The sequence below is a fragment of the Tauraco erythrolophus genome, chromosome 22 (assembly GCF_009769465.1).
Source record: "Tauraco erythrolophus isolate bTauEry1 chromosome 22, bTauEry1.pri, whole genome shotgun sequence".
In the NCBI taxonomy this organism is placed as follows: Eukaryota; Metazoa; Chordata; class Aves; order Musophagiformes; family Musophagidae; genus Tauraco; species Tauraco erythrolophus.
The window spans coordinates 8,897,699-8,910,420 of NC_141486.1; the positions used below are offsets into that span (position 1 = coordinate 8,897,699).

Below are 12,722 nucleotides of genomic sequence, written 5' to 3' on the forward strand. Positions count from 1 at the left end.
CACCGCTGCAATGTATTCCTTTGGCCATTCAGATGTCACCCCGACTGGCTGCTGGAGGGATTTGGAGTTGGCGTCAACCAACCCAGCTCATGTAAACCTACTTGGAGCTTGCACCACCAGATGATCTGGCCCGCTCCGACTCAGAGGCTCGCTCTTTTAACTTGGCATGCGTATGCTGGAATTTTCCAGTTTGCCATTACAAGCTTATTTCTTTATTTCTCTGTTACTGCCAAGGAGGGGCAAACAGGTCTGTGCAAGCTTTTAAATCACCTGGAAAGCAACTGGAAGCTCAGATTTACTGCTCAGCAAAAGCTCCCTGGGCCAGGTTCTCAACCAGTGTAAAGCATGGTTGTTTTGCATCTGATGTGGATCCAGGTTTGGGCAATCTGGATTGTTTCTGGAGTTGAGAACCCTTGGAGAATGAGTGGTGTGTAAGTGAGCATACTGCTCTGAGCTGCTTTTGCTTCCTTGTCTGCAGTGCTTTTGATGCTTTAGACATCTCCCTTCCTATAGCTGTGTACCTCTGGAAGAGTAGGGAATGTTGACACTTCCAATACAGTGTTCAGGTGTTAGTGGGATTTTCACTTGCAGCTGGAGAAGACAAACCAGGGTCTCAATCCAAAACAATGAGCTGCTTATATGATCAGAAATGCCATGATGCTTTGTTGTCCATACAAACAGAGGGGAGAGAAAGCACCTCTGCCATGCAGTGTTTGAGCTGTGGAATAGCTTCTCTGCTCTGTACCAGAGGCAGCCAAGAGCCTGTGGAAAGGACAGCTGCTGTGAGCAGTGGGATATTTTAAAGCCAGAGGAAGGTGCAGTGGTGATGGACGTTGTTGTTGCTGGGCTGCATCCAGTGGGTGCACTGGTGTTTGCAGGGCTGCACAGGTGTTACTGGTGCTGAGCAAGCTTGCCTCCAGGCTCCTTCTGGATATGGAGCATCACTCAATTTGTCTCACCAGCCTCTAGTCATCTGGTTACTCATGAAAGGCAAGAACGGGAAGGGGCTTTTATCTGAGAGATTTGCCCGGCAGTGCCACTGGCACCGTCCCCACCCTACGCTTGGCTGCAGCCAGCACACGCATGCTGTGTGCTTCCTCCCAGCTCCTGACTGGGGGCTTGCAGCCAATCTGTTGTTCACCTCTCGCTACTGAAAGGCTCCTTCAGCGGAGAATCTCTTCTTGCATGTGGCTTATGCTCCAGCCTTTCCAGTTTCATGAGGAGGCCGGTAGGAGGGGGAACGCATCTCAACAGGTTCCAAGGTAGAGAGAGATTTCCTACAGTTGTTCTCCACTGAACCATCAGACAACCTCTTTGTCAGGCTACAAGCTGAGCAGACTGAGAGCACTCCTTTCCCCTTCCTGCAGATCCAGTGGGATTTGGCCTCCTGTGCTTGCAGGTTTTGATGTTAGCTTGGTATCAATTACCTGTCCAAGGAACTTGCATCCCAGCAAGTCAAAGGTTTATGCTGAGTGAATAGTTGAAGCTCAGCATAGGCCCTTTTTGTGCTGAGTCCTTCCATAAGAGAGCCCAAGGCAGTGACAGGATGAGTGACCCCTAACCTCATACATTGACCTCCTTGTATATGATAAACAGGTTCTTGCAGTGCTGTATGATCGAACCCATGGACAAGGAGACTGGAGCCTGGGGTAGACAGAGTGTGGGAGCTCAGGTGAAAATAGCAGCAATGGCTATTTGCCCTGTGGATGATGAAAGGTCTTAAGGATGCTGTTGTGCAAGGACTGGGGAGGGCTGGGGTGCTTTGGTGTGTCTCAAGGTATGAGTCTATAGACAAAATTGCTGCTCTGCGAAAATCGGTATGACTCCCAGCTCCTGGGGCTCTAACGGTTGGACTCTTACCTGAGTGCACGCTAGCAATGGGTGACATTCAGATCTTTAATGGCACTGACACCAAAGCAAGTGTCTTCAAAGCATTTTACTTGAGGGCTGCATTTGGTTGTTCTTTCTTCTCTGGTCCTCTATATGACCTGGTCTTGGTTTTGAGGGCTCTGCAGCATTGTGTGCCACCTACTCCTACAGAGCAAGGTCTGTCCTCCTCCCCTGAGACCTCAGGGAGGACACTGCTGAAGGAAAGGATCTGGTATGGGGAAGTCACATCAGTGCTTGTGTGTAGTTTTTTTCCTCTGTACTGTTCTAATATCGCTGCTATACAATGCCAGAACAAGTCAAGTCATTTGAAGTTGATGCTCACCAGTGAGATGCATCAGCCACCACTGGTGTGCAGAAGAGACCAGTGCTCAGTGGTGCAGTGAGAAGAGCAACGGGAGCAGAGCTGTGCTGGGGCTGGACTCCAGGACAAGCTGCGGGTGCAGCCGGGGGGTCAGCAGTGCTTTCACCCCATACTGTCCCCCTGCCAGAGAAGGATTTCACCACCCCAGTGCCCAGCTAGCCTGTCAGGGGATGCCACCTTCCCTTTCCCCTCCTTGCTTGTGCTTTTACCCTTTACACGCAGGCTTTGCAGCAGTGGCCTCACTTCTTTTTGCCAAATCCTTCCATTTTTCCATGCTTCCACAAGCTCCAGGCCCTATCTCCCTCGGTAGCCGGAAAGAGCAGGGGGCTGGGAAGGGAAGGGAGAGAAAACTCCGGCTTGTTGCTAATTCCTGTAGGGAAGGGGGGGGTGGGGGTAGAACAAGCCCCCTGTTCTGGGGGCCGGGGCAGCCCGGCTGCTGCAGCCCCGCAACGTTCAAACTTGCCGCGGGGCCGGGCCGGGAGCGGAGGGGGGGCGGGCGGGGGGTGGGGGGGGCCGGGCCGGGGGGCCGCACCGCCCGGCCCTGATTTGCTGCGCGGCTCCGAGATTGACAAACTCTTGCATTGGGTTTAAAAGAAGGGAAAAAAAAGGGGGGTGGGGGGAGAGAAAGAAAAAGTTTTTCGCGGCAGGAGCAGGCAGGGGCCGGGAGCGAGCGCGGCGGAGCCCCCGACAGCCCTCCGCCCGCCCATGGCTTTATAAAGCGGCTGCTCTCCGGGGGGGGCTGGCGGGGGGGTCTGAGCTGCTTTTCTTCGCTTGTATATATTTTTTTCCCCCACTTTTTTCCCCCCCCCGAGTTGTCCCGAGCTGGTGCCCCGTTTTTTGTGGACCATGGATACGCACACGCGGTGGAAAAGGCGCAGTTGGATACGGAGCTGGTCGGTACCCGCTGCCCTGGTACTGCTGGGTGCCCTCTCCCTCGGCCGGGCAGGTAAGCGGCCCCCGAGCCCCCCCCCCCCCCCCCCCAGCCACCCTCCGTGCCCATCCCCGGGGCAGCGAGTCCCGGTTGCCGCGGGAGGGAGGCGGGTGGCGGCGGCCGGGGGGAGCCGTGCGGTGGGGAGGGCGAGGCGGTTTTTGTGCGGGGCAAAACGTTTGTCTTTCCGTCCTCAGTGCATTCCGGGGAAGAGAAAAAACACCACAACCCACCCAACCTCCTTGAGCTGCCCGAGTCTCTGAATACCATTTGTCAGGGGGCCCGTAAAAGGGGGAAAAAAACCTTAAAACAATACTTTATTCGCCCTTTAGAGCAGAGCTGCCTGTTGCTGAGCTTGTTTTTCTGGAGCAAAAGCGAGGATGTGTTTCTGGAGGCTCTAGTTCTTTATGTATCTCCATATATATATCTGAATATGTATTTACTCAACGGGAAGCCTCTCCTCTTGCGTAGTTCCTCCTCCTCGAAGAGAAGAAACTTTTTTGACCAGCAGTAGTCAGCTCCAAGCGGCAGATCTCGGTACACAAAAGCTTTGCCCCCGCTTCTGCTCGGGACCCCGAGGTTCGCTCTGCGCCCCCCTCGCCTCGCCAGCCCCGATTTTCCGAGTTTCTCCCTCAAATTGTGGCCGTTGAGCGTGGCAAGAGGCAGCCCTGTGAAGTACCAGATGTGCAACAGCACCAGACGTGCCTCTAGGAAAAAAACCCTCCCTGGAATGTCATTTTTACAATCGTGTAGGAGTGGGACTAAGCGCTTTATTTCGTTGTTTCCCCCAGTTGGATGCTCGGGGTGTGCTGGGTGCGTGTCGGGAGCCAGATCTGCTTCCCAAATGTCTGCCTGTCCTGGTGGGCTGTGAAACCCCTGAGCAGGGCAGTTGGAGGCTTGGGGGTCTGCTGGAAAAGTTTTCTTGCGTGTTTTCTGAGTTTCTAATAGACACTTGGAGCCTGCTGCACTCTGAGATCTTTTTATGTTGTATTTCAAGGGAAAGGCTATGAAGCAGTTTGTTGGCAAAGATGACTTTGGAAATGTGAAAAGTTACAACTTAGATGGAGTTCTGCAGGGTAACTTGAGAAACTGAGGAATGCCCTGAGGAGCTGAGTGTCTGGGGTTCAGCTTTTGTGCTTGATTCTTGTGTGCTCCGGGTATTTTTTTCCTGGGAAGCCCGGGCAGAGAGTGTTTGCGGGGTTGTTTGCGTGTTACCAGGACAAACACATGTGGGATTCTGTATATAGCAGCGTGATTGCAAATTATTGTGATTTCTAAGTTCTTAAAATGACCTTAAGGAAGAAAAGGTGGGCGTACGAGGAATGCTTTCATTAATGGTTTGCTTGCAAAGTCTGAGCAAGATGGAAAATAAGTTGTGAGTCAATGAATAAAATGCCTCCAGAATGTCACTGCAGGAAAAGTTAACGGCAGTCGGAGCTACCCGGAGAGTTTGTGTTGTACTGCAAAAGTATCGGACTAGCAAGAGCAGTTTTCTGACCAGGACCCTGGAATCATACTTGAGTTCCCGTTCTGTGCAGCCAACTCATCAGGCTGCTCTGTTACTTTGTATTAGTTGAAAACTGAATTATTACCAGTCTCAAATATCTCAAAGAAAAGCTGACATCCTTTTTCTTTTATCCGTGCTAATGTTTTAATGATTTCAGAGCATCCTTAGGCGTTTTGCCTGTTCGTTTATATCCTTCAGACAGCTTCAACATAAGCCTTAGTTCCTTTGAAAGTTACCTGGTAACTTTTCTAAAGTTTTGGGGTCCAGCTGTGGGCTTGCAGCTGGCAGAAACAGAGGGCTGGTGGGAGCTAATGCTCCACTGGGTGGCTGGAGAGCTTTTCTAGGGCCAATGTGCTGCTCCAAGTAATGACTCTTGTCGTGAAAGGCTTTGAGTTTTCCTAGTGAGCCTCCTAATAGGACATCAAATAATTTGGGTGAGGGAGGAGTCAGATTGGGACTGCTGATGGTATTGACTAATGCTCTTTATAGCTCTTTTTTTAATCTCTCTGAGTTCTCTTTGGCTTTATTTCAGCTCAGATTGTTTCTGTTTCAGTTTCATTTCAGTTGGCTTCTCTGTATGGAGAGAAGGTGAATCTTTGTTATCTGCAGAAGCAAATCCATCAGGTGGCTCCAAAGAAAGGGAGGAAAGACACCTTGCGGAGAGGGTTTCCAGAAAAATAGAGAAATAACAATGTCAAAGGCAACATGGACTGAACTGCCTCTTAATGCTGCCCTTCCAGCTCAGATTTTCCCATATTTTAACAGATGATGTCACACAAAAATCTAACCCACAGACAAAGTTGGAATCTGTCTCTGCTTTTACAAATCCCTATAAAATTGAATCAGGTTTCTGGGTGAAGATTTTTGGAAGCAGCGGTTTCCTTTAGTGGCAAAGAAAAGTGTAATAAGAATATATGGCATGCCCTTTAAAAGAAATAAAAAATGCTGGAATTCACAAAGTATCTTGTTACCATCTGTTGCTTCTCTCCTTGGCTCTTCCCCAGTCATCTAGAATGAGCTAAAAAAAAAATTAATAATCTTTATCCATCCAGTTAGAAGTGTTTTGTTTAATATTTTGCCAATCAAAAGTGTTGATATTGTTTTACAAGAAGAAATATGACTTTATAAGTCTGGAATTGATGGCAGATCTGATTTCCAGTGTGTAAAACCTGGATTATGCTGTCAATGTATTGCCAGGTTGGAACAGAACTCTGTAACTTAAAAGCACCCAGCTGTTGGACATGCCCTGTCTGGGGGATGCAGTAGAGGTGCTCAATTGAGGTAATATGTTATTCTTTCATGTAAACTGGGGTCAAGATGAAAAGTCTTTGCTGACCATTCCCTTTGGAGTGGTTTTTGAAGGCTGCTCCTGCACTCTCCTCCCTTCAGTGCCGAAGCCAGTTACAGACTTGTGGTCAAGGAGCTGGCTGTGCCGGCTCCCACCAAAGCTAACAGGAATTTTGGCTTTTCCATCTGAAGCATTGTAGTGTTGCCTGGGCAATAATTTGTTAGGGATTGGAGAAACCCCATTTCATCTCTGGTCTTTATGGGTAGCTTTAAGGCAAAACCTGCTGAAAAGTTGCTGATTTTGGGTGTAAAGAGGCACAGGAGTGTGGAGTCACCTGCTGGCATTGCTCACTCAGGGCTCTAGTGCTGGATCCTCATGTATAAAATCTCTTTTTAAGAGCAAGAGTGATTAATAAGTAAAACTGTCTTGGTCTTACTCCTACTGCTTGTAGACATTGTCTGCCCTAACATATAGGGAGGGGACTGTAAAGGGGATGTGCACCCTTATTTTAAATGGGTGCTGTTCCTGCCTCTTACATTTTGTTGGAGATGGACTTTTCAGATTTGTTCCATTTTGAAATGTAGAGGGACTCTAGAAGTTTTGTCTCATGATGATTTGCAGTCAGATCAGTGTTGCAGGGGTTGTACTAGTATCTATTGGAAGCCTTTGGGATGTGAGTTGGTGATGTGGCTCCTGCTCTCATCTCCCACCTCTGTGCTGCAGGAGGATGGTGCAGGTGTGGAAGTGTGAGCCTCATCAACTGGGCATACCATTGGATGCCATTTCTCCATGTGTATGGTACCAGCAGCTGCACTGTATGATGTTCAGTGTAACTGTTTTAATCCTGAAGTAGCTTTTCTTAGAGCTCCAACATGAAAATCTGTCACTGTCCCAGAGGCTCAGACTCTTAATGGCCTGTAGATGTGCCTGGTCCCTTTTTTCCAACACTGCAGACGTGGTCTGGTCCCAGGGCTGTCTGCCCATCTCTGTTTTGGGGACTCGAAGGTTCTCTGTCTGTCCTGCAGTCTTGGTTTCAGGGCATTGGCTTAGAGTATGTGTTCTCACAACTGCTTTGAATTACAGATGTGATCTTTAAGATGAGACAAAGCGTGGCAACAGATGCTGAGAAGCACAAGGCACTGCTGTGGCATATGCCACTAATGCTGAGGCATTTGTGTGGAGTACCATTTATAGATGCTTTTTAGGTAATCTGAGTTTTATCTGGACTTTAGAAATAAATCTGTGGGAGTACTTTCTAGGAAACTGCTCTTCAGTTTAAGGTTTTTTTCCTTCTATAGAGGTAAAGCAAATTGACAACTGATTCTTTTAATGATTACTTTTTGTCTTATGCGCTGATTCTTTGACCTCCTCCCTGTGCTCTCCCTCTCCCCACACTATCTGGATGCTGGAGCTGCATGCAGCTGTTGCCCTTCCCGAAACAGGTGGAAGATGTACACCAATTGTTCTGTGTAAAAGTCTACTCTTGAAAAAAATTCATGGAGCAATACTGCTGTGAATGCTTCCACCCAGCAGATTGAGGATCAGGGGCTTTGTGGCTTGGCAAACCTTTCAAGGGGCCAAGAGGAGGAGGGACAGGTCAGCTGGGGAGATGGTTGCATAGGGTAGAAAAGTGCTCAAGTGAGATATTGTCACAGTGATCTGTGGTTTTGCTGTGTGTGTGTTTACGTGGTTGCCTGTGGATACATCTGGAGGATGGTGGGACCTGGAAAGAGGGAGGAGATGAGAACCCTCATGTTGGATCATGGGGATGTTGGATGGCAGAAAATGCTGCAAGTGCAGAGATAGATCTAGGACCTGGTTCAAATGAATGAATTGGGGCTGTTTGGCCTTAAAGGACCTCCAAAGGGTTGAATTAAAAGCCTCTCCGTTGGCCTGGCTGTTCACTGGCATTAGACAGTAAGGACCAGTCTGTGAACACTGTGGTTCAGGGTGGAGGTGCCCAGGTCTGGAGGGATTTGGGAAGAGCAGTTTGATCTGGAGCTTGTGCTCTGCTGTCCTGGGAATTGACTTTGACGTGTAGCGGCCCCTAAGATGGGGGAAATCCCTGCTGTGTCAGGAGTATAAATTTGGCACTTCATCACCTATGTACACACTCGCCCACGTATGCTCTTGCCTGGTTTGTTTAGCAGGAGTCTTATCCTCAGGAAGCAGCTATCATTCTATAGAATGAATTATTTCAGAGAAAGGTTTAAAACATTATTTGCCTTCTGTTGAAAACATGATTATAACTTTTTCAATACCTAGATTTTAGTAAATTCTCTTTTTAAATAGCAGGTTCCATTATCTGGAAAATAAGCCAGGAATGAACCATGAAACACGCCTCAGACTTTATTCATGTGGAGAAAGACTTCCCCCCACTCTTCTGTGCTTTTATCCAGTGTAGGTGACTTCTCATCATGTGTTTAGGAAAGCCCTGACTCTGCTGCAAGTCTCTGATACTGCTACTGTTGAGGATGTTTTGGGAATGCTGAGGCCTTACGCAGTCATCTGCTGGAATTGGGTCAAACTTAAGATCTGCAGGATTTGTCCCACGGTAAAAGTCCATGTCACCACAAAGGCATGTCCACACATGAGTGTGCTGCTTCTGGAGTTCGGATTGATAATCTCCACTGGTCTCCCTGTGCTATCTGTGTAGGTCCTTGACTTTTAGCTTCTGTTTAATACAGAATGCAACCATCTATCTTGGATGGATGGCAAGTCTGTTTGATATAGGTGGTAGGACCTGGTACTGGCATTGTTCTGGGAGACAGTGTCCCCACAGAGGGGATTCCCCCTTGGATCAGCTGATGTGGAGGAGCCCAAGGGAGGGCTGATGCAACCCAAAGCACTGCTGCTCCTGTGCTTCCTTCCAATCTCTGGTTCTGCTGAGATGTGGAGGCTTCTCTGTGCTTGGTTATGTCCTTCTGATCAGGGCTGCTCTGTGCTGCCTTTGGCTCTTGCTGTTTTTATTTGAATTTCTCTCTGGTTATGGTGTCTTTGGATGCAGTTATTGTACAGAGCTATCCGAAATAGCTGTCCAAAGATGTCAGTAGGTTCTTATTCCCTGCTAATGTGGGGTGGTGGCTTTCTGGGGAGGTTTTAGGAAACTTTTTTGGGAAAGGAAGCCCTTCCAGGTGGACACTGTCTTGTGCTTTCTGGAGAAGGCAGAGTGCCTCACATCTGTAGCAGAAAATAGTTTTGTTCCTGGAGTTTGGCTGTTCCCCTTTGGCTGAGCATCATCAGAGCACAGCGGTGCCCTGAGCTACCAGCCTCGTTGTTTGGCTGTGGGTGCAAATCCTTGGCCAAGAAAAGCAGAATGCAATCTTGACCCTTAAGGTTTTCATTTTGCCTCCTGTTGTTGCCTGTTACCTACTTATACCTTTGGTTGTTGCTACTCTAGGCAGTGTATTCCCTCTCCTTTTTGCCTCAAGAGTGGTTTCTGGGACTGTCTTCTCCAGTTGCAGCCTGGCCTTGCTGTATATCAAAGCTTTTATTTGTACTAGCTAGATTGGAGCTCATGTGATAGGTGCTGAGTTTGCAAGTTCTTAAAAGAAATAAAATAAAATGAACCTTTGTGTGAAACAAAGAAAAACCCAGTATGGGAAGAATGACCAAAACCAGGAAAGAAAGTTGAGACATGAAAGAATGGAAAAATTTTGTTAAAAACTAATGTTATATGGAAAAAAAACCCTTAGGTTGGCAACATGTTATAATTAGCCACTGGGTTACTGTTGGCAAGTTTCAAGGCTCTTGAAATGATGCCTAGCACTGAGTGAACTGGCCAAAAGATGCTGTGGTTTCTCTGTGGATGTGTCTGGAAAATCTTTAGTTCTAAAATAAATAAATGAAGCAGCTACACAAAAGACATTTTTGAGGTTGGTTGCTCTGAGTCTGGGCTTTTCTCTTCAGAAGCCAACAGGATTCTTAGCATCATCTGGAAGCTTTCACAATGTTGAAAAATGTCATTTTTTTGAAACTGGGAAAATGGTATTAGTGTATTTACAATGCCAGGGTTTTCCTTCAAGATCATATAATAACTTGGGGAGAAAATGATAGTTTTAGGATTGAGTGAATGGAATGAGCCATATCAGTGCTCATTCCTGATGTTCACTGCAGACTTTCTCCTAGCCCTTGAGCAAGTCCCTATGTTTCCCATGCCTTGGGGCCTGATCCTGTCTCCCTGTATGGAATCTGGTGTTGTGGTGTTGCTTTAACACAAATCTAACATTGATATACCAACAAGATGTGTTTTCAACCACTACAGTGTTCTAAGAGTCTCTCTTCATCCCTGGGCCTCAGGTTATGTTAGTGGTTGTGGTCTAGGAGTTGACTACTTTACAAATACTTTTCCCCTCTGGGATGATGTTTTCCTGTCTAGCAACACCAGTGCCTCTCACTGCAAATCCAGAAGGTTATTTGGGTTTTGTCTTTAGATTTGGACAGATTTCTTGCAGATTATACGACAGGGTACAGTGCAGACTCCCATGCTGTTATATTGACTACTCAGAACCCTTTGAAATGTTGGATCTAATTAATATCTGAGGCAGCCACACATGCTTCAGTTTGCTGGGAAGGATCTCCTTTGGAAGGCGGAGGGATGCAGATGGGAGTGGGGTGCTGGATGCTGAAGTGAGATGTCCCCGTGGGGTCTTGCATGCCAAGCCAGTGCTGTGGGCAGGAACAGGAGGTGGGGTGAGCTGATGTCAACCTGTCTCTTAGCTGGCTTTGGGATGGTGATGTTCAGCTGTTTTGCTGATGTCAGAAAGTGATTGCAGTGTATTTTGTTGCTGAGGGCTCTGCCACAGGCTGTGGGTTAAGTGCATCCATCCCTGTGGGTTTGGTTTGATTTCTGGAGAAGTCTCCCATGCCTGGTGCTGTGTTCCTTGTGGTGGTGCTCAGCCCTGCTGCTCTAGGGTCACTGGAGACAGATTTGAAGGACAAACCTCAGTCTTGCTGTGCTCAGGGGCGACTTTTCCATTGGTCTGAACAGTGTCTGAATGTCACCAAAAGAGCCAGGCACTCTTGTTTTCCTAATGAGGGATAAGTGTGCATGTCTGGGGGACCTCGTTCTCCTTAGAAAGCTGCAGCTTCCTGAAGACCTGAATGATCTGCCTAGCTCAAATGCAGCTAAATCTTACTGTTAGCTTGGGATGACCCGGTATGCCATCCCTGCCTGCATCAAGCTGTGCGTCTGCAGCCAGGGAGATGCTAATTCTTTCAAAGTAAATAAAGTAATAAGTTTTTTCCTGGCTCAGCTTTTAAGCAAACCATTTAAAGCCCTTTTTCTTTCCCTTTCACTGCTTCACTGCTATAACTTGCAAAGGACAGGGGAGTCTGCAGCTCTGCTGGAGCTGCTGTAAGAAGTTGATGGGGAGGAAACTCCTGGAGAGGGGAGGTCACCAAGGGCTCTGCTGGAGTCCCTGCTTGAAGGGACTGTCCGGCAGCTTCAGTGGCCAGATTTAGAGTTTCACTTGCATGTCAGCTGGAGTTTCTATTTTTTGAGTGTGGATATACAGGAAAGAGCCATGCTTTGGCTGAGCTCATGGAGAGCCTCACTGACCTCTCTTCCTCTGCCATTCCTCCCTCCACCCCCTTTTTGTTTCCAAGACAATACTTAAGAATTCACTGCAGCTGAATTCCTGGAGATGACACTGCCAGTTTCTCAGGATCTCTGGTACTCTAGCAGCGTTTTACACACTGATTTTTTTTTTGGTCCAGCTCATTCAGCTGCACCCCTCAAATATGAATTATGTGGTTGGTTCGTGTGATCTTTGAGGGGACTCATCCTGGATGTGCTGGAATGAGATACCCACTGTGTGCTCTTGTCTGCTGCAGGGTAGAGATTTGGTCTGAGGGCTGCAGTTTACTGGCTGAATAATGAATGCATTGTTTGTATGCCCTTATTTCCAGCTTGCACTATTAAAAGTGAATAGAAAGGTCAAGGAGATGAGTCACTGTGAATACAAGTGTCATTCTGCTCCAAAGAAATGGAAAAAAGGAGCTTCTAAGCCAGGTGTTTCAGCTGGTGCCAAACAGCTCTGTTTCACTGTACTTTTAGGGAGTTACAAGAGCAAATCTCAGCTGTGATCTGAAGTGTTGAAGCACCTTGGAGTTAGCAAAGGGCTGGAGGTGGGCTTTGGCAACCGTAGTTGTCAGGGGTTCTGAAGGCAGCTGCTGATGGAGGCTGGATACAGAAAACCAGGGTAATGTTCTGGAAATGTTGGACTTATTGCTGTTTTGCAAAACAGCTGGAGCTTGTAGGGTTAGTAAGCTCTTGTTCTCAGCTGCTTTACACACCCGGTGGTACCCAGAAGAAAAGGCTTCCTCCAAATCAATGTGGAGACTCCTAATACCCAGCCAGGCCACTTTCTTCCAACACTTACAACAAGGGTAGTAGTGTTGTTGAAGGTGCTGCCATGGGACAGTATTATTGCTGGAAATGCTGGTAAGAAAATGTGTGCACCTTGACCAATGGGTGTCAGCAGGATCCCAGCTTGGTTCCTGCCCTGTCCTGGGGCAGGGAGCTCCAGTGGTGGGATGTGAGGGTCTGCAGGGTGCCCAGAGGTAAGCACGGGCCCGTCCCCTGCCCTGGTCCTGCTAAACACCCAGTTGTAAATTAAGCTGTTTTAATTTCCTGCCTGAAAACTTGATTCGACAAGCCCCAGGCAGGTGGTTAACCACGCTGGCAGAGGGCTGGAAATAGTAATGTGGCTCGTGGGTTGCACGTGCGGGAGGGGGAGTGGTGTGC

At 48.0% G+C, this 12,722-nt stretch overlaps 1 protein-coding gene across 3 annotated transcripts in view; it reads left to right on the forward strand.

The window, feature by feature from the left end:
• The first annotated feature begins 3,097 nt into the window (after window positions 1-3,097).
• COL5A1 (collagen type V alpha 1 chain) overlaps window positions 3,098-12,722 on the forward strand; it is a 155,077-nt gene continuing 145,452 nt past the window's right edge. For all 3 annotated transcript variants that reach the window (XM_086624974.1, XM_086624975.1, XM_086624977.1), the window contains exon 1: window positions 3,098-3,197. In XM_086624974.1, the coding sequence (XP_086481100.1) occupies window positions 3,098-3,197 (100 nt within the window). The remainder of the gene's footprint in view (window positions 3,198-12,722) is intronic.